This window comes from Spermophilus citellus (genome assembly GCF_964194105.1).
Source record: "Spermophilus citellus genome assembly, chromosome: 4".
Classification (NCBI taxonomy): domain Eukaryota; kingdom Metazoa; phylum Chordata; class Mammalia; order Rodentia; family Sciuridae; genus Spermophilus; species Spermophilus citellus.
In genome coordinates, this window is record NC_138185.1 from 136,499,888 (window position 1) to 136,527,465 (window position 27,578).

A 27,578-nucleotide genomic window follows, 5' to 3' on the forward strand; every position below is an offset into this window, starting at 1 on the left:
GAGCCGTTGTCATAACTTGAATATATGTGATTTCTAACTTACTAGCATTCAAAATCTATGAAAAACAGTTAAATTTTTATTCTATGTGGATTATTTTAATTATTTATGAACCCATTTCCAGTGGACTTCCTTTTAGAGCTTACCTTATTCTAGACTACTTACCTGCCACCTGCTCCATATGTACATATTATAAAATTAAATAAAACGATATGATATGTCAAGAGCTTTGTAATGTTGTGAACAACCAATAAAAAAAAATAAAAGTAAAAAAAAAATTAAATAAAACAAATAAGGTCAGTAAATCTAGTTAATAGGAGAGAAACCCATTGCATTCCAAGACTAATGTCATATTTAATTCAGAGGTCACTAATCAGCCATTTAAGACTTTTAAAAGACAGTCGATTTATTTATTTATTTAATGAGAGAGGAGGGAGAGAGAGAGAGAGAGAGAGAGAGAATTTTTAATATTTATTTTTTAGTTCTCGGCGGACACAACATCTTTGTTGGTATGTGGTGCTGAGGATCGAACCCGGGCCGCATGCATGCCAGGCGAGCGCACTACCGCTTGAGCCACATCCCCAGCCCCGATTTATTTATTTATTCATTCATTCATTTATTCATTCATTTTGTGGTACTGGGGATTGAACCAGGACCTCACAAATGCTAGGCAAGTTTTCTACCTGCCTTTTTTATTTTATTTCAAGACAGGATCTCACTAAGTTGCCCAGGCTGATCTCAAACTTGGGGTCCCCCTGCCTCTTTCTCCAGAATAGCTGGGATTCCAAAGGCATATCACCACATCTGGCAAAAATTTAAAACAAGTTTTGGTTACATAAGATTCATGTTCACAATGAATACAGAATCATGAAAAGCAAAACTCTTCCTGCCCCATTCCCCTTTAAATTCCACTCCTGTTTTAGAGGATAGTCAAGGGTTTAGAGTATTTCCTATCCAGACCTCTTTCTATGTATTTACGTAGATTTATATTTATATACACACATTTTGTTTTGTAGCCGGACACATTCCATATGTGTGTTGTTCTGTAACTTATTTATTTTTTCCTCCCCTCCATTCCCCTCCAAGCAAATTCACTGTGTAATGGAGATTTTATCTACCATTTTCAGTTACTCGGAACATAATTAGAATACTGAAGCATCTGAACCACCAAATAGAAATGTCATTGTTACCACCCTAATTCATTTTAATGTAGAGAAGAGCGCTTTAGTACTAATTTACTCATACGTTAGATACAATGCTCACATGTTTTAATGGTTTCCCGGCCTTTAATAAATTATAAGGAAGAAGGCAACAGGTAACAAGAGAAAAAAAGGAAAGAAAGAAAACATCTGTTAAGACTATCAAAAAAAACAAAATCTCTTCAGGCATGGTGAAGCACACCTGTAATCCCAGTGACTCAGGCAACTGAGGCAGGAGGATTACATGTTTGTGAGCACTCTCAACAACTTAGTAAAACCTTGTCTTAAAATTTTTTAAAAAAGGCATACTATCTCAAAAAGCATTTACTGACTTGGAACATTTTCTGAAAGAAAAGTTATCACTAGTCTATATGGTAAGTACAGATAATCATCCAGCATTATTCCTTTTTCCTGTTACCCTCAGTTTGTGATTATTGCCTCTGAATTTTGTGGTTTATTACTGGCTTTCTGGTATTTAGACTTTCTATTTATAATTGTATCTATAATTTCAGGGTTTGATCTGGTTAAGAATTGTGAAATATATATTTTTAAAGTTTTTAATATAAGCTTGAATGAGAAGTAAGTAACTGATCCTCTGGTTCACAATTAGGGATCTGGAGTATTTCCCTATTTTCCCCCTCTATTTGTTCAGATGTGTGGTCTATAAGTAACTTGTCCAGATAGATGCTGTTAAAAAGGCTCAAACCTTTATTTATCAAACAGCTGTTGTGGTGTAGTTAGAGCAAGCTTAATAAAGAAAAGCTTATGCAGAGACCATCTTAAGGCAGCCTTTCACTCATGAAAGGAAATTGTGTGGTAACAGGATGAAGGTAATTTGAGATCTTTAAACACCCTAAGGAAAATTACTCCTTTTATTAGTTAAGAAGCGAAAGTAGTTCATTTTTCCCATAATTATTTTATGTACTTACGTAAAGTATTTAAACTGGTTGTTAATTAAAGAATTGAAAAATAGCATCATTGGGCCAGCCTTAGGTTGTCCAATACTACATATGGTCCTTACCCGTCTTCGGATGAGCTGACCTCAGGGCGTCAGCCTCCTGTCTTAGATTGGTACCACTGTAATTGGATCTTACCCGTCATTGACTACCGGTCCAGTATACAGCCACACCTGTGGAGAGGTCTTTGTCATGACAAGCAGAAGGGAGGAAGATACACCAAGCCAATTGATGGCTCTTGTTGGAAAAATTGTACCACCGATGACATCATCAGCAAAAATACTCCAACACTACCACAAGTCGCTGCACCAACAGATAGTTCACAATGCATACAAGTGAGTTCACAATGCATACAAGTGACACATAGTTTAGGCAAGTTCTGCAAGCAGTTCAGTGATGGCTATTGCAGAAACTGTAGATTAGTTTTATCTTTGTCTTCACCGGCACTGGGATGAAGATAGGAATTCTAGTAATAATGGCTAAAGAAAAAATTATGTAACATTCCAGAAGGCACTAAAAGAAAACAATTTTCTTAACAATTTACATTATCTTGAAGAGAAAAGAAAACAATTTTCTTAACAATTTATATTATCTTGAATAGAATTATTAAATATAATGAAAAGGAAAGGTGAAAGTAAACAAACAGATCTGTTAACCTTCTTTTTTGTTTACATATTAAAACAATTCTTAACAGTTATTTACCCAATTTAAATTAAACCATTTAAATCACGTGAATAAAAAAAATATTTTGATCCATTTTTTCATGAGCGCTCATCATATATGATATATGGACATACGTACATTCAAACATATAACACAAAACACAAGTGTGCACACATAATATAATACATACAACACATAACATAATAGTAAAGGCCTTATAACTTTTTACAGGTGAAATCTCCATTGCAATGTTTAAAAACTCTATAGTCAAAAAAAAAAAATAGGACTGATCAGCAAAACATTAACCTAGGTCTGTATGAGCTCAAAAAACAAAATAGAACTTCATGATATGGGAAAGGGCAATAATAAAATAGATATTGAAAAAAGCATCCTGGTTCTGTCGCAGATGTAAGGATAGCCAAATTGGAGTTTTGGATATCAGCTGTTATGGATTTGAGCCAAATCATCTTCTTTTTGGTCTATAGAAATCGCTTTAGTTAATCTCTCTGGAATCCAAATCGGCTGCTGTTCTCCTTGTGGAAATACACAAACAGGCCCCCGACTCCAGACAATCACTGGGTCAGAATTTTAGTTAATCTTTCCGGAATCCAAATCGGCTGCTGTTCTTCCTGTGGAAACACACAAACAGACCCCCGACTCCAGACAATTACTGGGTCAGGACCTTTCCATTGTCCTGTTAGAATATCTTTCCAAAGTACCTTGGGCTTATGTACATTTTTTGGACACATATGCCTTTCTGCAGCACTAAGTCCTGATGAATCCAAATTTAAAAAGTTTAGAGTAAAAAGGGTTATTTTAAGTTTATCTTTGGGGAATATATACCCCTTCCCAATTCCGTCTTTTTGCTTTAATAAGTACATTTTAATAGTTTGATGAGCTCTTTCAACTATGCCTTGTCCCTGTGGATTGTATGGGATTCCTGTTATATGAGTAATGCCAAATGATGAGCAAAATTGTTTAAAAGAGCTAGAAGTATAACCAGGGGCATTATCTGTTTTTAACTGTTTTGGAACGCCCACAGTGGCAAAATTTTGTAAGCAATGAGCTATAACATCTTTAGTTTTTTCTCCGGCATGAAGGGAGCCCATCAAAAATCCAGAAGAAGTATCAACTGTAACATGCAAATATTTTAATTTTCCAAATTCTGGCAAGTGTGTGACGTCCACCTGCCAAATATGGTTAGGTATCAATCCTCTAGGATTGACTCCAAGATTAACTTGTGGTAAAAAGGTCACACAATTTTGACATTGTTTTATTATTTGTCTAGCTTGTTCCTTAGTTATTTTAAAACGCTTTTGTAAAGTTTTAGCATTGACATGGAACCTTTTATGAAAATTTATAGCTTCTTCTAGTGTAGAGAAAATATGTATGTCATGTGTAGTTTTATCTGCTAAATCATTGCCCATACTAAGGGCTCCAGGCAATCCTGTATGTGCCCTGATATGTCCTATAAAGAATGGATCTTTTCTGTCCCAGATTAAACTTTGTATAGTGGAAAACAAAGAGAAAACAGTAGAAGAAGGGGAAATCCTACCAGCATCTTCAAGGGATATTATAGCATTAACTACATACTGACTATCAGAAAATAAATTAAATACAGAATCTTTAAACATCACAAAAGCTTGTAATACTGCATTAAGCTCTACCTTTTGAGCTGATTGTTTGGGTACTAAAAATGTAAAAGTTTGATCAGGTGTAACTATTGCTGCTGTACCATTATTTGACCCATCAGTGAATATATTTGGAGCATTCATGATAGGTGTTTTTCTTGTCATTTTTGGAAAAATTACAGGATGCAATGACCAAAAAGACAATAAAGGATTAGATGGTAAGTGGTTATCAAATGAAACATTAGATTTGCACATGATTATTGCCCAAGTATTTAACTCATTAGCTAATTCATCAATTTGATTCATAGTATATGGAGTAATAATTTTATTGGGAGAAATTCCAAATACTCCCTTTGCTGTTTTTATTCCTTTGAGTATTAATTGTCCTACAGCCTCAGGATATCTAGTAAGAATAGTGTTAGGAGAATAAGATAAATGTATCCATAATAATGGACCTTCTTGCCAAAATACTCCTGTAGGAATATTTTTTGTTGGTAGTACAATAAATAATAAAGGCAAACTTATATCAATTCTATCCAAATGCATATTTTCCATATATGTTTCAATGATTTTTTTATGCCTTTCTTGCTTCAGGCGTTAACATTCGGGGTGAATTTGAATCTGATGGACCTTTTAGGATATCAAATAAAGGTCCTAATTCTCCTGTTGGAATACCTAGATAAGGCCTTATCCAGTTTATGTCTCCTAATAACTTTTGAAAGTCATTAAGTGATTTGAGTTGATCTACTCGTATTTGAATTTTTGGTGGACGGACCATGGTTGAGGATAATAGAACTCCTAAATAATTAACTGGAAAATTTAATTGTACTTTATCTATTGCTATCTCTAGATTATAATTTTTTAATAAATTTGTAAGTGTGGCATAACATTCTAGCAATGTGTTTTTAGCTTTGTGTGCTAATAATACATCATCCATATAGTGAAATATTTGTAGTTCAGGATTTTGATTTCTAAGTGGCTGGATTACTTTGTTAACATAAATTTGACACATAGTTGGGCTGTTAGCCATCCCTTGAGGGAGTACTTTCCATTCATATCTCTGATCAGGACCTTCATGATTTAGTGCAGGGATAGTAAATGCAAAACGTGGACTATCCTCAGGATGAATTGGAATTTAAAAAAAACAATCTTTAATATCTATAACTAAAACATACCAAGTTTTTGGCAAAGCAGACAATTGAGGAATCCCCGATTGAGCAGGTCCCATAATGACCATTTCATTATTAATGGCTCTTAAGTCTTGCAATAATCTCCATTTACCAGATTTCTTTTTGATGACAAAAATGGGAATATTATGGGGAGATACAGAAGGTTGTATGTGTCCTTCCGCTAATTGTTGTTTGACCAGATCATGGGCTACTTGTATCTTTTCTTTAGTCAAGGGCCACTGAGGAACCCATACTGGTCTTTCTGATTTCCATGTAATTTTTATTGTCTCAGTGGCCCTTTGTGAAAATCCAACCCATGTCTGTCTGTTCCTTGATCTATTTGTATTGGTGCTGCTATACCTTGTTCTTGTTTTTCTAATCTTTTTCCTTTCCTAAAACCTTGTCTAGCCATAATAGTGGGTGCATTTTGATTGATGTTATTTGTTAATGTCAAACCTAATTGATCTAAGACATCTCGTCCCCATAAATTTATGGGAAGATGATCCAATACATATGGCTGTATAGTTCCTTCACATCCTTCAGGATCCTTCCAATCTAATACCATTGCGCTTCTATCGGGATTAGTCGCCACTCCTAGGCCTCGAAGCGTTTGAGTGGCTTGTTGTAATGGCCAATGTTTTGGCCATTCTTGACGAGAGATGATGCTAAGGTCTGCACCTGTATCCATTAGCCCATTAAATTCATGTCCTTGAATATTTAGTTTTAGCATGGGGCGAGAATCTAAATTTAAAGAAAGCATAGCCCAATCTACACCTGTGGAGCCTAATCCCTTGGAACCTCTTTCTACAGCATGACTGGAAAATTTATCATGTAGGCTTGGTATTATTAGTAACTGTGCTATTCTATCTCCTGGTGAAATTACTGATATACCCTTTGGAGAACTGGCTATAATTTTTATTTCACCTTCATAATCGGGATCAATTACCCCAGGACTTATCAAAAGTCCTTTTAGAGTAGAAGAGCTGCGTCCCAATAATAAGCCTACTCTTCCTTTGGGAAGAGGTCCTTTTACCCCTGTGGGAATGATTTGAACTCCCATCTCTGGAGTTAGTACTGATCTGGTGGAGGCGCAGATGTCCAACCCTGTGCTCCCTGTGGTTTGTCTGAAGAGGGATCTGATGGACAATGTGTCCTGGTCACTACCCTGATGGGGTTTCTGGGTTCCTCCAGTGCTCCGTATATTTGTGGTTTGGGGCCCCGGAGCATTGGGGCCCCCTGTCCATTTTTTGGCAACGGAGCCCGATGCCTTTGTCCACGATATTGTGGATAAACACCTTGTCCTTGTTTGTTTTTTGATAATGGAGTACCCTCTATGGTGGTTTGAGAACGGCATTCATTAGCCCAATGTAATGGAGTACCCTCTATGGTGGTTTGAGAACGGCATTCATTAGCCCAATGTCTCCCTCTACGGCATTGTGGGCAAATACCCGGTATTCTACTCCTTTGATACCTAGTTTTGTTAAACCCTCCTCCTATGGGGCAATTCCTTTTAAAATGTCCTGTTTGTTGACAATTGTAGCATGTTCTTGGCCTGGTATATAAAGCCTGTTTTACTGCAGCTGCCACAATTTGCCCTTGTTCATTAATGTCTCTGGCATCTAAAGCCTGTTTTACTGCAGCTGCCATGACTTGCTCTTGTTCATTAATGTCTCTACATAATTTAATATATGTGTTTAAATCTTCCTATTTCCATGGTCTAATGATATCTCTGCACCAACGATTCGCTTGGTCATAAGCCAGTTGTTTTATTAATGGCATTGCTTGTTCTGTATTCCCAAAAACTCTGGTAGCTGTTTGAATAAGCCTATCTACAAATTCAGCATAAGGTTCATTAGCTCCTTGTATTATCTTAGATAATTGACCTTGTAAACCTCCATGTCCTTGTAAAGTCTTCCATGCCTTAACTGCATCTACAGCAATTTGTGAGTATACGCCAGGATCATATGCAATTTGTTGCTGCCGATCCTCATAAGGTCCCTTTCCTAACAACATATCTAGATTTCTCTGAGAATAACCAGCTGCTGCATTTCGCCTAGCCGTCTCCTTGCAAAATTCCTCATTGGCAACCTTCCATAACAGGTATTGTCCTCCATTTAGCACAGCTTTACAAATATTAGCCCAATCTGCTGGCGTCATGTTTAAGTTGGTAATGGATTCGACCAAGCTTACAGTGAAGGGTGCTTGGGGACCATAGGTTGTTACAGCCTCTTTTAGCTCCTTCACTGTTTTGAAATTTAAACCCTGGTAAATTCGCTGCCCTCCTACCTCATATACAGGGCATACTTGAGATCCTGTCTCAGGATCCCAACTATCAACTGTGGGGGTTGGGAGCCTCCTAGCATATGGAGGTGGTGCTGTTGATTGGACACTTATGCCCTCTGGTGGTAAAATGCTGTTAGTAGCAGTCTCCTGTAGAGGTGGTGCTGTTGGTTGGACACTTACGCTCTCTGATAGAAAGGTGTTATTAGGGGCTGGGGATGTGGCTCAAGCGGTAGCGCGCTCGCCTGGCATGCGTGCGGCCCGGGTTCGATCCTCAGCACCACATACCAACAAAGATGTTGTGTCTGCCGAGAACTAAAAAATAAATATTAAAAATTCTCTCTCTTTCTCTCTCTCTCTCTCTCTCTCTCTCTCTCTCCCCTCTCTCACTCTCTCTTTAAAAAAAAAAAAAAAAAAAGAAAGGTGTTATTAGCAGTCTCCTGTTGTAACTTTTCCCCTGATGGCTTTTTCTGCTCTAAACTTCCTTCCTCTGTCTCACTAGCTTGAAAGACCTTCTCTTTTACTTGAATCTTTTCCTCTTTCTGACTAACTTGAGAGACCTTCTCTTTTACTTGAATCAATATGTCTTCTTCTTCCTCTACCTTTGTCTGAATTGAAGGCTTTGGACTAAGCAAACCAGATACGAGTGTCCACAATGGCAATGTGCCAACTGGCAGAGTCCCTGGGTTGTTCTTTTCTATTCTTTTTAAATCTTCACCATGATGGTTCCATTGTGATATATCTAACAACTCCTCCTTAAAAAGCCATGGGCTACATTGTTGTATTGTATCAACGTATGCCCTGTTCTTGATTTTACTGAGATGCCTCCTTCCTCTAACAATTTACTTAACAGTCTTTTGGTTTGTTTTTTACTAATTGCTGATCCCGTATTTCTGCTATAATACAACCCAACAAGATAACACCAAACAAAACCGAGACAGAATGAAATAAAAATGGAACCATACAAAATCATTATATCAACCTTTCTATCCTCCTGAAATGTCCATCCGTCCTTTCTCCCTATCTGTTCCTCAGACGCAAATAGTTTTTCCTCAGATGTGAGCGGTTTTTCTTCCGTCTCACTCATCTCCAGGGACAGGCAAGTTAAAACAAAAATGAAGCAAAACAAAAGAGGAATCTTAGAATGGCTACCCATCCTCTCGCCCTGCCCTCAGGGGCGAGCAGTTTACTTACCCTCAGTCGCTCCCCGTGCGAGCCACCAAATGCCGCAGTCTGGCTGGGCACAATTCAGGAGCCACTTGTCAAAAGAAACTAACTTTATTTTTAGAACTACAAACGCCAAACAAAACAGCTCCTCAGGAAAAAACCCTCAGAGCCCAACTGCCACCACCGGCTTCCCACAAGCCTCTCACCCCCACACAAACCTCACCACCTCCCACAATCCTCCTGCTCTTGAGGCTGATTGGCTGGGTCGTGTGGGCGGAGCCAAAGAAGTCCCCCAATGAGCAGCTCCGTGGAGGAGCCAATCAGCTAGATGTTGCTGGGGCTGCTGTGAGCCAATCATCAGCTGGCAATCTGAAGGGCAGGGAAATAGCCCAATGAACATCACCGCAGAGGAGCCAATCAGCTAGATGTTGCTGGGGCCGCTGTGAGCCAATCATCAGCTGGCAGTCTGAAGGGCAGGGAAACAGCCCAATGAACATCACCGCAGAGGAGCCAATCAGCTAGATGTTGCTGGGGCCGCTGTGAGCCAATCATCAGCTGGCAGTCTGAAGGGCAGGGAAACAGCCCAATGAACATCACCGCAGAGGAGCCAATCAGCTAGATGTTGCTGGGGCTGCTGTGAGCCAATCATCAGCCGGCAGCTGGAAGTTTGCTGGCAGCTGGAAATTTGCTGGGGCCCCTTTGGCTGTAGCTCTCAACAAACACCCTAAGGAAAATTACTCCTTTTATTAGTTAAGAAGCGAAAGTAGTTCATTTTTCCCATAATTATTTTATGTACTTACGTAAAGTATTTAAACTGGTTGTTAATTAAAGAATTGAAAAATAGCATCAATAACATATAATTTAATTTGCTAGTAACTTTTTTTTTAAACTTTGAAACAATTTATTTCATTGATAACAGTTATTTAAATTCTGCATTTATGATTTCAGTTTCTTTATTTAAAAAAAAGAGGGAGCCTAAGTAAATAATCTCAACATCACTTCACATATAACAACATATGGCTCGGATATCAGGGAAAATGACAGAGTAAAAAATTCAAAAATTTTGTCCATAAAAACAACAAATAAACCAGGAGGAAAAATGCTTGAGTCAGTTGTTTTGGAACCATGCTAGTAACTTTTTTTTTTTAATTTTTTTTTTTTTTTTAAGAAATTTTTTTTTTTAGTATTTATTTTTTAGTTACTGGCGGACACAACATCTTTGTATGTGGTGCTGAGGATCGAACCCGGGCCGCACGCACGCCAGACAAGCGTGCTACCGCTTGAGCCACATCCCCAGCCCCTTTTTTTTTTTTTTTTTTTTTTTTTTTTTTTAGTTTTTGGTGGACACAACATCTTTATTTTATTTGCATGTGGTGCTAAGGATCGAACCCAGTGCCTCGCGCACTCAGGGCAAGCACGCCACCGCTTGAGCCACATCCTCAGCCCTAGTAACTTTTTAAAATGTAGTTTCCTGGGCTGGGTTTGTAACTCAGTGGTAGAGTGCTTGCCTAGCATGGGTGAGGCACTGGGTTTGATCCTCAGTACTATATTTAAAAAAAAAAAAAATCAAATAACTTAAAAATAAAGGTAAATTCTTTAAAAACAAAATAATTTGGTTTCCCAAACATGGTGTGTGGAAGCATAAATACCTGTTGAGTGTAGAACAGAGGTTATAAGGTTGCCTCTGGATATATTGGCTTTTTAGAAGATGTAGTTGTCATACCCTGTTCCTTCTCCGTATAAATGAGAATTATCTTCTTGAAGTATCTTATAAAGTTTATCTCTCTTTTTTAAGCTAGATTTTATTTATTAGAAAAAAAGATGTCTATTTTTGATAAATTATTTAGTGCTTACTTTTATGTCACACTTATTGCCTACACCGTTCTAGGTTATTGATGTATTTTTGCCTGTACTGTTCTAGGTTACTGATGTATTTTGTCTATCAAATAACTTTAGAACTGTGGTTATGTTCTTGCTCAACAAGGAAAGCAACATGTTTTCAAAAATCTGTGTTTGAATATCAAGTATCCAACATGTGCTTTGGGGTTGCACAGTGTGTGGGTTTACGATTATGTATACTTATTTTTAATGAGGTTAAATTCTGCCACTTTATAGTTCATTTCCTAATATTTTATTTTATTATTATTTTTTTTGAGAGAGAGAGAGAATTTTTTTTTTAAAGAGAGAGAATTTTTCAATATTTATTTTTCAGTTCTTGGCGGACACAACATCTTTGTTTGTTGTGCTACCGCTTGAGCCACATCCCCAGCCCGAGAGAGAGAATTTTAATATTTATTTTTTAGTTTTCGGCGGACACAACATCTTTGTATGTGGTGCTAAGGATCCAACCCGGGCCGCACGCATGCCAGGCGAGCACGCTACCACTTTGTGGCTCTCCAGTTGTCTTTAAAAAAAAAAAAAAAAAAAAAAAAAACATTTTTTTAGTTGTAGATGGGCACAATATCTTTTTTTTTTTTTTTTTTTTTTTTGGTTAAACACAATACCTTTATCTTGTTTATTTATTTATTTATTTTAATGTGGTGCTGAGGATCGAACCCAGGGTCTCCCTCATGCTAGGCGAGCACTCTACTGCTGAGCCACAACCCCAGCCCAATATCTTTGTTTTATTTGTTTATTTTTTTATGTGGGTTGAGCTACAATCCCAGCCCTCCAGTTGTCTTTTTAAAAATCTCTCTCTTTCTCTCTTTCTTTTATTCCCCCAGTACTGGGGAGGTACCCACAGCCTCATGCACGCTAAGCAAGTACTCTACCACTGAGCTCACCCCAGCCCTGTTGTATCTTTAAAGAGGGATTTTGATGGTTCAGACATGAGAAAAATTATCTGCATCTTAGAAATAAAAGTAAAATCTGCAATTTCATTTAAATATCTTTTAAGGATTATACTAAAAGTCAAAGTATAAGCAATAGGGTGATGATGTTGTTACTACAATATACAGTTTAGTATTCTGTAAGTGCTTTGGTAGAAAAGGGGACAAATACATTTTCCACAGTTTTAGAGAATTTAAAGACAAAAGCTTTTCTAGTGTAAAATTAAGTTGATTTGAATTTCTATTATAATATAAATTAAGTATGCTAATTTTGTTATATGGTGTTCAGATTCTTCTGATACTGTTCATTCTGATAAGATTTTTAACTCATTTTTGTTTTGCTGTGCAGAACAGCTTGTTTTGTATTATAAGTTAGTGTTCACTTAGAATGAACCTTATCAATGTAGTTTCTACAGAGAAAAGTATGCTATTCCTAGTAAGATGGGGAAAGTTGACGATTGCTATTCTTTAAATGTAGTAAGTATAGTTGAAGACTTTTGGTGAAAATAATGTACAAGTACCTGTGGGATTAGAAGGAATTAGAACATTGATAGAATAATTTAGAATTAGTGTTTTTAGAGAGAACCTGGTCAGAGTTCATTAAAATGAATCTGTAAAACATGAGCATTTTGAGTTACAAAGTCCAAAAAAAGGTGAGAACTTGTAGATTTTCTCTCTCCCATGATGTTTAGAAAATTAGAAACAGTGTTGTGCGTTAATTTTATTGGGGTGTGTGTGCATGTGCGTGTGCGTGTGCGCGGCGCTGCTGGGGATCAAACCCAGGACTTCCTTGCATGCTATACAAATTGTCTAACATTGAGCTAAATCCCCACCTGCATTGCACAGTATTTTCTTTTTAAGTTTACTGGGTATTTTTTAAGGGCTTATACTTTGTCACGGTTGGCAACATTGACTATAAAAAATTAGTTGTTCAATAAGTTGGTTTTTAGTTTTTTGTTCTTTAGTGAACATTCAGGTGATCTCCAACAGAAACTGTCTTTAGTAAAGATGGTTTTGAGCATCTTTTCTGGCTAATTGACATAAATTCTGCCTATGTCTTGTTAAGTATATGTAAGAAAAGATGAAGCAGAGGCACACCTGTGTGTGTTTCTGCCTGGCCAAAGACATTGTGTCTTTTTGTGTTGATGTATTTTTTTAATAGATTGGCATAGGAAGTGCAAAAATGCCACTAGTATAAACCCAAGTCACATGATACAGGATTATGCCAGTTCGAATTATTGAATGGATACTGCTGCCCAGTGGCTTTGGTGTTCAGAAGGTCCTTAGAAATTATTGCAGAGACAACTGATCCAATCAAGGAATTTTGAGAAGCTAAAAAGCAGTTAAATTTTAATATTTATTTATTTTTTTAGTTTATAGCTCTGGAAAAGATTGAAGACTTTAGCTTCTTACAACTGGCCAAGTATGAAATTTACCCTTAAGTAAAGGAAAAGAATAAATTCTGTCTGTCCTGTTTAAACTAATTTTCTCATTTTCTTCTTCTCTAAACAGTAGCATTTTCTGTAACTTGAGAATAAAGCAGCTGTTAACTGCCTACAACTGAAATTCTTTTCATTCCCTTTACAATAAAGCCCTCCTGAAGCAGAATGTAGATCACATTATCATCCAGACCAAAAAAAGTTCACTGAGACTACTCCTATCATTTTTCTCAGGGTCCGGAATCTTCACATTCCAGGCAGAGCTCCAGCTGTTCAGATTTAGTTACACAGTTGGGATTGGCTGTACCACCTACTCTTTTCTCCACCCCTTAATTTTCACTGGAAGAAGACTCTAAAGCAGGAGATTAAATGGAAGTGCTGTCACCAGCTTTCTGAGTGCAGCTGGCACCATGGGTGTGCTTCAGAGCAACTTATGTTTGCTCTGAGCCCCCTGCCCTGCCTCCCCTTTCACCATGTTTCCTCTGGCCAAGATTTTAAGTACAGCAATTCAAGAAGATTTCTCCTCCTAAAGCTCATTAATCTGAAGTGTATTGCCTCTTGATTGCTGGAAAAGAATTTAAAATTCATCTCAAAAGTAACTTATGAACAAATTTATTAAAGTGATGAAAGGAGCATTGAAATTGATTAGCACTGATTTTTTACTGTACCAAATTGTGCAGTCTCTTTCAGAGGAAACTTTAACAGATCTGGTGAGTGTGCCATGCCAGTGGGGAGAATTGAATGTCCCTCGTCTCCCTCTTTCCCTAGGGACAGTAGTCATGAGTGCCGAGTATGCGGGGTCACAGAAGTGGGTCTTTCTGCATATGCAAAGCACATTTCTGGCCAGTTGCACAAAGATAATGTGGATGCCCAGGACAGAGAAGATGATGGGAAGGGAGAGGAAGAGGAGGAAGATTATTTTGACAAGGAACTCGTTCAGTTAATAAAACAAAGGAAAGAACAAAGTCGGTAAGTGATGATTTTTATTTTTTTAAAAAGCTTGTCTGTAATAGAACATAGTAGAGAATATATTTTACATACTTTTTAGCCTATAGCATTTAAACTTACTTATAAAATGTAACTTGAGGTTACTGTCTTATGAATAAAGGAAAATGAAATGCTTTCTTGAACTACTGTGCTATCTGCTCTAAAAAATTCAAAACTCAGTATTGTATGCTAGCTCTAGCTACATTCTGAGGTTTTTACTACATTGATAACTATGTTTAGAACTGTTTTAATGGTGTCCAAATTTTGTAGTGGAAAACTTAATTGAGTGTGAGCTTCTTTGAATATATAGCATTTTTAATTGGCAAAATAACATCTAGGAAAATTTTTTTACCTGATATGATTTAACATGGTGCTTCTGCCAAATTTGATTTCTGTCTTTGAATCCCTAGTGGCTACCAAAGTGTTTTTTTTTAATATTTATTTTTTAGTTATAGGTGGACACAACACTTTCATTTTATTTTTATGTGGTGCTGAGGATCGAACCCAATGCCCCACTCGTGCCCACAACCCCAAGCCTACCAAAGTGGTTTTACAAATATTTATCAAGTTAATTTATATTTTAAATTTGAGAGTGTCAGTATCATTTGAGTATCATTTGATAAATATTTGTAAAACCACTTTGGTAGTTTGTATGGTATTTTATGCTTGTATGTATGTATTGAGGTGTTAGGAATTTGTGATTTTGCCTTATTGATTTTATTTTCTGAAGAGTTTAATTAACAGCACAGAAATTTTCAGATATGAGAGAACACCATTTATAAAGTGGAATAATTTTTCAAGTCCAAAGACATGATTAAAAACATTTGAAATTCTACAATAAAATTTTGATCTTGAATCTTGAATACTAGTCATTCACTTCCTTTTTGGTTAGATATTTGGATATAAAAAAGGAGTATGTCATTTAACTCTATGTATAATCAGGAATTTTTTGAACCAGTCCTTAAAATAAGACTTCCTTAGCCTTAAAATGTCAATAGCAACATGGTTCTTTGAGTCATTCAGTTGCTTAGTCCTTCAAATGACATTCTTATTATTATTAGTACAGTTGTAGTTTACTCTTTCTGCTGTTTAAGGGAATTGGAGCCTCTAGGAGACTAACTTCTGTTTTATTCTTATACACCAGTGCCATTGTTAGCATATCTGTATAAATGATTGTTAAGTCAAAGGGTAAGAAGCATTTCAGTAGATTAGACATTGATAACACAATTCTTCAAATTTTCTTATATGCCTTTGTGGTAACCTATTTATAAAATCATCTGTTTCTTCATGAGGTCCCCCTCCCCCCACATGAGATATTTAACTCTGTTCTTTTGGGGCTGTGGATTTAGCTGAATACTATTATTCCCTCAGTCTAGCCAGGTCATGATGATCCAGAAATTCTTCTTCATATATGATTTATTCCCCAATTCTCCCCCCATTTCTGATCTCATTTGTATAACTGAGTCTGTGGTTCCATTGGATGTTATAAGTTGCCTGCTGCCTAGAAAGATAAAAACAAATTAGTTAATGATAACACACACACAAAAATCCTGCTAGTGTATTTAATATCACTTGTTACTTGGAGACTTCAGGTCTTCTGGTTAGCCATGTTGTAATTTATAATGTAAATGGTATTTGCACTTTTTTAGATATATTAACTTTCAATTCCTTGTGGAAAAAAAGGATTACAATTGTGTTCAAAATGTTATAGACATTGAAAGCTCTTCAGACCAATTAAACTAAGTATTGAATTTAAGATTTAAGTCAAGTTTAGAGAAAGAAACCTAACCACAGAAACTTTGCTTTGGGATTTTCAGTCTATCAAGGCCTAGTGACTTAGGAGTATAAACTTAGATTCAGACTGCCAAGGTTCAAATCTTCACTCTGCCACTTTTTGGCAAAACACTTAACCTGTCTCCTCCTCAGGTTTCTCATCTAAAAAATAGGAATAATAAGAATACTTGCCTTAGGATTGTGAAAATTAAATAGGTAATCTATTAAAAGAATTGCATTAAATGATACTTAGTAGATACTCAGTAAATTTTGGCTAATATTACTCATTATCTCGAGTCCTTAGCACTCCTTAGCTTGTGCTAGATGCACCGTAGGCAGTTTATAGAAGAAAATGGTTTTGTAATTATTGCTATGATGTTTACTTAAACTTATTCACATTTCTGTGGCCTCCTTATTTAACATGAATAGTTCAAATAGTTGTAACTTCTTTATAAAATACTCTACCTCATGGAGCTCCTTATAGCACTTATTGTGGTTACTGCTTATTTGTATGTGCTATTTTACTCCTGTTGGACTTTAATTCCTTGGCTAGGTTCTGAGCCCATCATAAACAGAAGCTGCATATTAAAGTTTTCTTATATCATTCACAGTCATTGTATAAGTGCTTGATAAACTGTTTATTAATGAAGATAACCATGCAAAATATGATCGTAAAAATAGGTTAAGAAGGGGCTAGAGTTGTGGCTTAGTGGTAGAGTACTTGTCTAGCATGTGTGAGGCACTAGGTTCGATCCTCAGCACTGCATATAAATAAAGGAATAAAATAAAGGTCCATCAATAACTAAGAAAAAATATATTAAAAATGAAATTAAAACAAAACAAAAATAGGTTAAGAAAAAAATAGGTTAAGAAACTGGATTTTTTAGAAGGAACCTGTAATTGGAGAAATCATGTATTAAGGACAGATAAATTAACATAAAATTGTATCAACAATAGAATAAAAGGAACAGAGTCCTAGAATATGCCAATAAATATAGAACCAAGGAAGGATAGTGTAAATATGTCAGATTTGTAATATTTCTGGGATGATGGGGGAAATAATATATTATGTAATATTAATTAACTGAAGACTATTGAGTTTAACCATACCATTTAAAGATGCGAAAGCAAACACTATTAGAAATAAAAATGGGGGCTGGGATGTGGCTTAGTGGTAGAAAGCTGGTCGGGCACGTGTGAGACACTGGGTTTGATCCTCAGCACCATATAAAAATAAAATAAAGGTATTGTGTCCACCTAAAACTAAAAAAAAATAAAAATAAAAAAAAATTTTAAAAAAGGGGCTCTACTACTTAATCTAAATAATAGGGGAAAAGAGGCAGAAGGGAAGTTTGGTGGGTTTTGCCTATAAAGAATGCATTAAAATTTCTTTAAATTCATAACAAAAAAACTATTTTTCTTCCAGACAAGATGAGCCTTCCAATAGCAGCCAAGAAATAAACTCTGATGACAGGCAACCTCAATGGAGACGAGAAGACCGAATCCCTTACCAAGACAGAGAGAGTTACAGCCAGCCAGTGAGGCATCATCGTGGACCTCCACAGAGAGATTGGAAATGGGAGAAAGATGGCTTTAATAACAATAGAAAAAATAGCTTTTCACATTGTTTGAGAAATAGTGGTGGACCAAGAGGATGTTCTGGGTGGCATAAAGGTGTTGCAAGAAGTTCCTCAACCTGGTTTCACAACCACAGTAATTCTGGAGGTGGTTGGCATTCAAATAGTGGGATGGTAGATTGGAATTATAACAGTACAGGAAGGAATTCCAGTTGGCATTCTGAAGGAACAGGTGGCTTTTCCATTTGGCATATGAACAACAGTAACGGAAACTGGAAATCCAATGTACGTAGTACAAATAGTTGGAATTACAATGGCCCTGGAGACAAATTTCAACCAGGCAGAAACAGAAATTCTAACTATCAAATGGAGGACATGACTATGCTTTGGAACAAGAAATCTATTAAGTCAAGCAAATATAATCCAGAGAGATATAAATGGCAGTGGCAAGACAATGACAAAATTGGTACAGTTGCCACATACAGAAGTCCTTCTGAAGAAGGATTTACAAGTGATAAATTTCCTTCAGAAGGCTTACTTGACTTCAATTTTGAGCAGCCAGAAAGCCAAACCACTAGGCAGGCAGACAGTGCAGCTTCCAAAAGTAGTGGAAAGAATGGCAGTGTAGCAAGGGAAAAGCCTCGTCGCTGGACTCCATATCCTTCCCAGAAAACTCTGGATTTACAGTCAGGATTGAAAGAAGTCACCAGTAACAAGTCAGAAATAATAGATAAACCTCTCTTTGATTTTAGCTTGATTACCACAGGAATACAAGAACCTCAAACTGATGAAACAAATATCTCCCCAATACTAAAAACACAAAAAGAAATACATACTGGATCTCTTAATCACACAACCACTTCTGACTGCACTGTTTCCTATGAGGTGGTAAGAGATTGCCCCATTGCAGAAAAACCTGAACAAAAGCATGATTCAAATAGGATTCCTTCATTGAAATCCCCACTCCTTCCACTTCCAGCCACTAAATCAGTTTCTCAAAAGCAAGATTCAAAGAATCCTTCAAACACCAAAGCAAATTCTTTTTCCCCTGGAGAACACTCAGATCCCTTGAACAAACCCACTTTAGAAGACAGACAAGGTTCTCCTTACATATCCAAATTGCGAAGTTCATGTCCTCATGTTTTAAAAGGGAATACAACTACATCTGGCACTCAAAAAAAACCTGATGATAATTTAAATGAAACATTACAAAAAGCCAAAGAAGTGCCAGAGTGTCATGAGACATTGCAAAATCCACTTCTTAGCACTTCTAAGAGGACCAGTAACTTTGCAAAAGCAAGTAGAAATGTAGAAGAGTCTGAAAAGGGATCTTTGAAGACTGAGTTTCAAGTGCATGCATTAGAAGATGAAAGTGATGGAGAGACATCTGATGTAGAAAAGCATGGAACAAAAATTGGAACTCTGGGTTGTGCAACTACAGAAGTTTTATCCTGCAGCACTCACACTGTTGAAGAGAAAGAACAGGATGAACAGATCTTGAAAACACCTCGGAAATTTTCCACCTCTCCTTGTAATTCCACGGTTCACCAGAATGAGTCTGAGTTACAAATGGCATCTGCAGCTAGTCCACACTCTGGCTTATTGCTAGACTTGAAATCTCTAGAAGATGGACAGGATGACAACCCTATTAAATCTCACATATCTTTCGAAACAGAAGGCTTTGAGAGTACTAGTTTAGATGCTGAGCTTCAAAAAAGTGATATTAGTCAGCCCTCTGGTCCTCTCTTGCCTGAACTAAGCAAGCTTGGCTTTCCTGCCTCACTTCAGAGAGATCTAACCCGGCACATTAGTTTGAAGAGCAAAACTGGAGCACACCTTCCTGAGCCAAACCTCAATAGTGCTCGCCGTATTCGCAATATTAGTGGTCATCGAAAGAGTGAAACAGAGAAGGAGTCTGGACTCAAACCAACCCTACGACAGATTCTAAATGCATCTCGGAGAAATGTCAACTGGGAACAGGTCATTCAGCAAGTAACCAAGAAAAAACAAGAGCTAGGCAAAGGCTTACCCAGGTGTGTGCCTCTTTTCAGTATCTGTGTTCTTTCTTGCTTTCTTTTAAAGGTATCCTTTGACCTGGGTCAAGAGAATTCTGCTTGTTCCTTTTAATTAAATGTTTGCCAAAAATACTCATTGTAGATGTCTGATTCAATTTACTATCAAAGAGTAAGTGGTACTCTATGACTAATGGAATACAGTTTTTCTTAGTGGAGAATGGAGGTTAAAATGGAGGCACACCTCCTTCTGAGAAAGGAGATAGGGGCATAGGAAAAAATCATCAGCAATCCATCATTTCAGTTTGTATATCCATAAATCTGTATCTATCTGTAGAATTTAATTTCTCTAGATCTAGATCTTGAATGAATGACACAACTTTTAAATATAACTGTCCTCATTGCCTTTTACTTAGAACCTGTGGATAGTTACCTTTCTGTATTTACTCTGGACATCATACTTAAGAACACAAAATGTTTATCTCAAACACTTCTGTAATATTGTGGCTGTTCATCTTATGTTGAGGTACTATTCTGAATGATAAAGTGTTCAAACAGATTTACTACCTGAAAATCATAATTCTGTAGCATTTTAAACTACCCTTCAGGTTTAGGGTAGTTTCTATCCTTGTTCAAATAATAAATTTATTTTTCCCCCTTTTCCTTTACCAGATCTGGTGAGTAGTATATGAAATTATGAGTAAAAAACTCAATGTAGTGCCTGACACTTGTAAGTGATCAGTGAAAGTTTATTGTTTGTTTTGGTTTATTTACTTTTAAAAATTAGGTGTTTTTGTTGTAGATTTAGAGCTGTATTTGAAATAAAATTCTCAATTTTTACTCTCATATGTATTCTTATGGCTATATGTCTATAATTTATTACTGTGACATAGCAATATTATTTATTTTCTGTCTCAATTCCTTATCAAACTGTGAGCTCCTTGAGAACAGGAACCATCTTATATGTTTTTGTAACCTGTGCTTGACAGAGTCTGACACATTAAAAAGAGCTCTTCCCTATAACCATGTCGGTTTATGTTTTTGTTTTTGTTTTTCTTTTTTAAGGTTTGGCATAGAAATGGTACCTCTGGTTCAAAATGAGCAAGAGGTCTTGGATTTAGATGGTGATCCTGATCTGTCTAATTTAGAAGGATTCCAGTGGGAAGGTGTTTCCATTTCCTCATCTCCTGGGTTGGCCAGAAAGCGAAGCCTTTCTGAGAGCAGCGTGATCATGGATAGGGCTCCTTCTGTGTACAATTTCTTCAGTGAGGAAGGTACTGGCAAAGAAAATGAGCCCCAGCAGATTGTTTCACCTAGTAACTCATTGAATGCTGCACAGAGTCAGAAAGCAACGATGTGCCTTAAACAGGAGTTGACACCTCTGACTGCCTCCCTCAGAACAGGTGAAAAGTCTGAAAATGTTGCTACCCGAAGGCGTCATAGTGCACAATTACCCTGTGATCATATAATACCTTTGATGCATTCAGCAAAAGACCTAAACAACCAGGAGAGGTCTACACCACCATCAGAGAATCAGAATGCCCAGGAGAATAATGGAGAAAGAAACTCTCTCTCATCAAATGCATCCTCACTCCTTGCAGCCTCCAGTTTAGCAGATGCAGCCACTGATAGCAGCTGCACCTCTGGTGCTGAACAAAATGACAGCCAGAGTATTAGAAAAAAACGAAGAGCCACAGGAGTGAGTATGATTCCCTGTGCTTTTTATAGAACATCTCATGTAGCAACTTAGTTGTTTATAAAGAAGGTTTAACTGTTTGATTTTGGAGGGATTTGGGGTTGTAGTTCTCTACACTCTGGAATAGAACTGTGAGGCTCTTATTTCATCCTACTGGTTTCTTTCACCGAGTAGTTCTACTAAATTAGATGTAATGTAATATGAATGTACAGTACCAGGAAAGTATGAAGTCATCGCTAAAACTAGTCTTCAACCCAGTGATTCTTTGTATCACCTGACCAAGAATAAGTCATATCTTCAGCTGTAATGCAGTCTATTTTCATAGATGTACTCTGTACTGCTTCTGAAGAGTTTTCTGTTATATTCGTAATGCATGTGTGTATGACTGTTGGATTCAGAACTTCTAGGATTAACACTAAAGTAGCTTGTTACTGTTAGAGTGCATATATAAGAACATAGCATAGAAGTATTTTGTTTTATTTTTATGGTATTGAAAATTGAACCCAGAGGCTCTCTACCACTGAGCCATACCCCCAGCCCTTTTTATTTTAATTTGAAACAGGGTCTCACTAGATTGCCCAGGCAGACCTTGTACTTATGATCAACTTGCCTCAGCCTTCCGAGTTTCTGGGATTATAGGCTTGTGTCACCAGGCCCAGCTTTTTAGTACTTGTAACTATCTTTTGTCCTTTAGCTACCCAGCCTGGCTTCTTAAGAGTCTTGTCCTTCACCAGTACCACTTCAGCTCTTCTGGCATTCCTACTTGATATTGCTTAATCTTCTCAGAATTCCTTTCTGGAAAGAAAGAGTTGCTGGTAGTGATAGAATCTGGAATCTGGCACTGTAAGAAAATCGTCTCTTTCCTTTAAAACTAAGGCAATAAATAAAGTAGTTAGGGTCATGGGTTTAGACCTGTTTCAAATTCCTATTCTGTTCCTTGGAACTAGACTGTACATAGGGGATATTAGATGATTTGAAATACAAAAGTAAAAAATTATCCTTTGGCAAAGCTAATTTTTTTTCATCCTCTAATCCCCATTTTTTTCCCAAATATTGGCTGACAACACAATTATTGTCTTAAAGGAGTTCATGATCAAGTAGAAGAATTTCTATTTTTATTACAAAAAAGTGGTCAGAACTGAGTATGGACACAGCTTCTTCCTCTTTTGCCCATGACAGCATTTAATTGTCCCTAGCTCTTTTTTCCATTGAGTTTAAAACCATCATAGAGTCCACGTCCACAATGACAAAGCTAGTATCTTGAGGTTTGTCTCATAGGCAGTTTAGCTTCTTATTGCAAAGATTTTCTTGCTGAAGTTTGAAATAGAAACTGTGCCAAAATAAAATTAGAGTTTGTGTTATTGGCTTTGTTCATATGTGTGAATTGCTTCACCAAGGTGGAATGCTTTACCTAAGCCTGTGGGTTTTACCACCTTTAAGATGCTGGGAAGGCATCTGATCTTGTATTCTCCCCCTCACCCCTTTTTTTCTTTTTAGCAGATACATTGATTCAACTAATATTTGACTTGTGTGTGAGCAATAGTGAAGGATAATGTACGACTATCTTAGAACTTTCATTCTTTATTCTTTTTCTCTTGGATAATGACCCTTACATATTGATATTATTCAGTTTTGTTTTGCTCCACAGGATGGATCTTCTCCTGAACTCCCAAGTCTTGAGAGAAAAAATAAAAGAAGGAAAATTAAAGGGAAAAAAGGTATGGTGCAGAATATTGTGGCAAAAAGAAGTTGTTCTTAAAGCATTTGGTCTTTATACAACTTGACACAGCAAACTTGTGTTCATCAAACACTGATACCCATTTTTTTTTTTTTTTTGCATTGTTTTACTTAAGAGCAAATTGGATTTCCTACAACACTCAATACAACTAGAGGAAGAGTATATGATGCCACATAGACCTGTAGGCTGAGGTTATATATCTCTTGTACAATATAAGCCAGAAAATCTTATTGGGCCTTTTCAGTAGGATAAAAAAGAGCACGTCATTTAATAAAAACATTGTTGTTCTTAATCATTTATAGGCATTTCTCTCAATTTTTCATTTTTGAAGCATTTTGGTTGCTTTTCTAATAGTGAATTAGGGAAAGAGGTTATTAGCATTGTTCCTCCTCTGATAGGTTTCTGTGACTTTTACTTTCCTTATAGGGAGTGATTTGATGAGTGGATGTGATAAATAAGGGAAGAGTCAAGGGCAACCCTGTTTTCTGTTTGGGGAAATTAGGCAGATGATGTTATTATTTATAGAGATAGATGACTCCATGGCAGGAACAGATTGAGGCTAAAGAAAGATGAGTTTCCTTTTAGATCCTTTGATTTAAGGGACCTTTGAGACACTTAGAAAGGGATATAATAATTGGATATGTGGATCTGATATTTAGAGGAGAGGTTTTAGCATATTAAATTAGAAAAAGACAAATGATGACACATACATTATTTAGAACATTTATTTAAGTTAAATACACTCCTCTCGGGGTGGGGTTGTGGCTCAGCGGTAGAGCACTCGTCTAGCACGTGCAAGGCCCTGGGTTCAATCCTCAGCACCACATAAAAATAAATAAATAAGGGTATTGTGTCCAACTATAACTAAAAAATAAATATTTAAAAAAGTAAAATAAATAAACAAATAAATACACTCCTTTCTGATATTGTGAAATATATTTTTGGTCTTTGTTTGCTGGCATACAACCTAAATCCTTGGAATCTCTTAAGTGATAGAATCTTTTTTGTGTGTGCTAATGGTTGACTTATGGCTGGCAGGTAGCTTCAGGATGAGGGGTTATTCACCTGAAAGATCAAGGCAGGATTGAAGGGTTGGGACTCTTTAGCTGTAAACCCCACCCCAGCCCCTGCCCACGCATGCAGCCTTTTGTGGGGGAGGAGGAAGCCCTGAAGGTTAAATCAGTCTTCAGTGGCCCCAAATTTAATCAATTATGCCTGTGTAGTAAAGCCTCCATAAGAACCTAAAAGGAAGCTGGGACCGAGGCTCAGTGGTAGCCCTCTTGCCTGGCATGTGTGAGGCACTGGGTTTGGTTCTCAGCACTGCATATAAATAAATAGATTAAAGGTCTGTCAACATCTAAAAAAAAAAAAAGTACGTGTGTGTGTGTGTGTGTGTGTGTGTGTGTGTGTGTATAAACACAACTACAACAAAATAACCTAAAAGGACAGGGTTCAGAGATCTTCCAGGTAGCTGAACACATGGAGGTTCTTGGAGGGTGGCTCACCCACACAGCATCAAACTTCTTTCTTCCATACATCCATACATTACCCTATGCATCTCTCTATCTGTATCCTTTGCAATATCCTTTATAATAAATGAGCAAATATAAGTATTCCCTTGAGTTCTATAAGCTGCTTAAGCAAATTAATTGAACCTGAGGAAGGGGTTATAGGAACCCTAAATTATGGCCTGTTGGTAGTCTTGGAGACTAAATGCTCAGTCTCTAGGATATTATGTTATCCCTAGGTAAATAGTGTTGGAATTGAATTGGAGAATACCTGTCTGATGATGTTCCCTGCAGAATCAATTTTTGCTGAGTATGGGGAAAACCCCCACACATCTGGCATCAAAGTGATCTGTGTTGTTGAATGTGTGTAAGAGAAATAGTCTGAATTTGACTTCTTATGTTTCTACTGACACAATGTATTTTTTTCACAAGGCATTTTCTAATAAGGAGAGCTATTCTAACTATGAAAATACCAGAAGATAATGGGAAATGTGTCAGGGCATTAGAATGGGCAAGGATTTTTTGGATAAGACCCCCAAAACACAGTAAGCAAAAGCAAAGATTGACAAATTAGTTAAAATAGCACCCAGATCAACTTCCCTGTAGCCTTACTCGAGAATAAAGGAACAGTAGATCTCAGACATCTGCTGATACCACACTGCTGCCTAATCCTTTTTTCCCAGTTTTTCTGGAGCCGCCTCCTTCCTATGTATCCCCATCATTAGCAAACTAAAAAATATTCTGTACATCAAAGGAAATAACAGTAAAGAAACAATCTCAAGAATGGGAGAAAATATATATGTTTTTAGTGCTATAAATATTCTGGATATTAAACCCTTGTCAAATATATATATCTATCTCAGTGGTAAATAATAATAATAATAATATGACTGAAGAGAACCATTTAAAATTAACAGACTAGAAAAATATAAGATTTGGGAGGAAAGTTCCAAGCAGACTAGGTCTGAGGCCCAGTCTAAGCAAAAGCCCTAAATGAAGTGGATGGTAGCTAAAAAATGGAAAATAAAACCTCGATCCATGAATGTGCTTCAACAGAGATTTCACCTGGGAAGTTAGTGGAGAAAGAAAGTGATTAGTTAGGATAGTACAATGTGGTATACTTGACCTATGAGACAACTCTGTCTTGCGATTCTTACTTCATTTCTATCTTTGATATCAGGCTTGGTCACATATTTTCTAAAACTTGTCGAGTCTCCTAACCTCTGGAGGAGAAAACAAAAGTTTTTTCCTGAATCATGGGCATAGTTGAGTCTTTTGAGAAACTGTTACTGAAGAGGAGTCTCCAGTATTAAGCTGGGCCTTATGATTTCTTTCAGCAGAACGTTCTCAGGTTGACCAGCTACTGAATATTTCCTTAAGAGAGGAAGAACTAAGCAAATCACTGCAGTGCATGGATAATAACCTTCTGCAGGCCCGGGCAGCTCTGCAGACAGCATATGTTGAAGTTCAGAGGTTGCTCATGCTCAAGCAGCAGGTAACAACATATGTATGGTCTAAATGAAAACAGATCATCTCAGAAGTAGATTTTGAAATGCTTAACAAGATACTTTATTTTCAGATAACTATGGAAATGAGTGCACTGAGGACTCATAGAATACAGATTCTACAGGGATTACAAGGTATTCATAGGGTGTCCATAGCTTATTACTTTTTGTTCTATATAGAAGGGAGGGAAAAGTAGTTATGGAAAGATCATATGGTTTCTCCCATGTTTTTTTGGTTTCATCATTCTGTAAAAAGCCTGAAACCAGCTAGGCACCATGGTGCTCACTTGTAATTCCAGCTACTCGGGAGGTCAAGTCAGGAGGATTGCAAGTTTGAGGCCAGCCTCAGCAATTTAGTGTGACCTTCTTAAAATAAAAAATAAAAAGGGCAGGGGAAAAAGGTCACTGATAGAACGACCCTATGTTCAATCCCCAGTGCTGCAAAAAAAACAAAAAGGGAAAAAAAACCCTTAAACTGTATATCCCAGAAATGTTTAGCAATGGATATAGTAACTCTGGATTAAGAATAAAAAGACCAGTGTTCAAATCTGGCACTTCCACTGGTGTTTATATAATTTTAGATAAGTCATTTAAAGTTTAGAAAATTGATATGTTGATGCCAATTTTATACCTGTATCTTTAGTAGTTGTATAGATTAGATGATATTCTATTTTGAAGAATTATGAGGGAGTATACTAATATATTTATTTAAAATTCCTTTCTAATGTTTATAAATACAAATTGTTTTAGAAACAAGTGACTCTTCAGATAGCATTTTTGTATTCGTATATGTGTTTCTTGTTCTAGAAACATATGAACCTTCTGAGCACCCAGATCAGCTTCCCTGTAGCCTCACTCGAGAACAAAGGAACAGTAGATCTCAGACATCTGCTGATACCACGCCGCTGCCTAATCCTTTTTTCCCAGTTTTTCTGGAGCCGCCTCCTTCCCATGTATCCCCATCATCCTCTGGAGCCCTTCTCAAAGTAACTACATCTCCTGCTTTCCAAGCCCCTGGGAGTGTCCCTGCTCCAGACTCATCAGTTCAGATTAAACAAGAGCCCATGTCTCCTGAACAAGATGAGAATGTGAATGCTGTATCACAAGTCTCTGCTTGCAGTGTATCCAAGGAATTACCCCAAGTTAATAGTAAGTAAGCTTTTCTCTAGCTTAAAGGGCATCCCTGCAGTGGGACTAGGACAGTTATATAACAGTGTGTAAAACCATACTTGTCCATTAAACTAAAGTTATTACAATTAAATTTTTATTTAAATGCCCTACCTAAAGGAGAGTTTTTTAAAATGTTTTAGAGAATGTAATTTAAATATCAGTAACTTAATTTTCTCTAATTTAAGGTTACTGAGTTGACTTTGTATTAATACTTAAAAGTTTCTATTTATTAGGTTAGGTGCAGAATTTATTTGGTGTTTTTGATAAATGGGTTAAAGTTGTT

The 27,578-nt window shown here is 36.8% G+C and overlaps 1 protein-coding gene across 7 annotated transcripts in view; it reads left to right on the plus strand.

Moving 5' to 3' along the window:
* The window catches only part of ZNF106 (zinc finger protein 106), a 74,940-nt gene that overhangs the window by 26,940 nt on the left and 20,422 nt on the right, over window positions 1-27,578 (plus strand). For 2 of the 7 annotated variants that reach the window (XM_081289144.1, XM_081289146.1), the window contains 7 exons: window positions 14,098-14,298; window positions 17,516-19,699; window positions 20,744-21,377; window positions 23,023-23,092; window positions 25,958-26,115; window positions 26,200-26,260; window positions 26,933-27,274. In XM_081289144.1, coding sequence (XP_081145270.1) covers window positions 14,098-14,298; window positions 17,516-19,699; window positions 20,744-21,377; window positions 23,023-23,092; window positions 25,958-26,115; window positions 26,200-26,260; window positions 26,933-27,274 — 3,650 coding nt within the window. Of the gene's footprint in view, window positions 1-14,097; window positions 14,299-17,515; window positions 19,700-20,743; window positions 21,378-23,022; window positions 23,093-25,955; window positions 26,116-26,199; window positions 26,261-26,932; window positions 27,275-27,578 lie in introns of those variants that run through there. The other 5 variants (XM_081289147.1, XM_081289145.1, XM_081289148.1 and 2 more) reach the window with 5 other exon arrangements.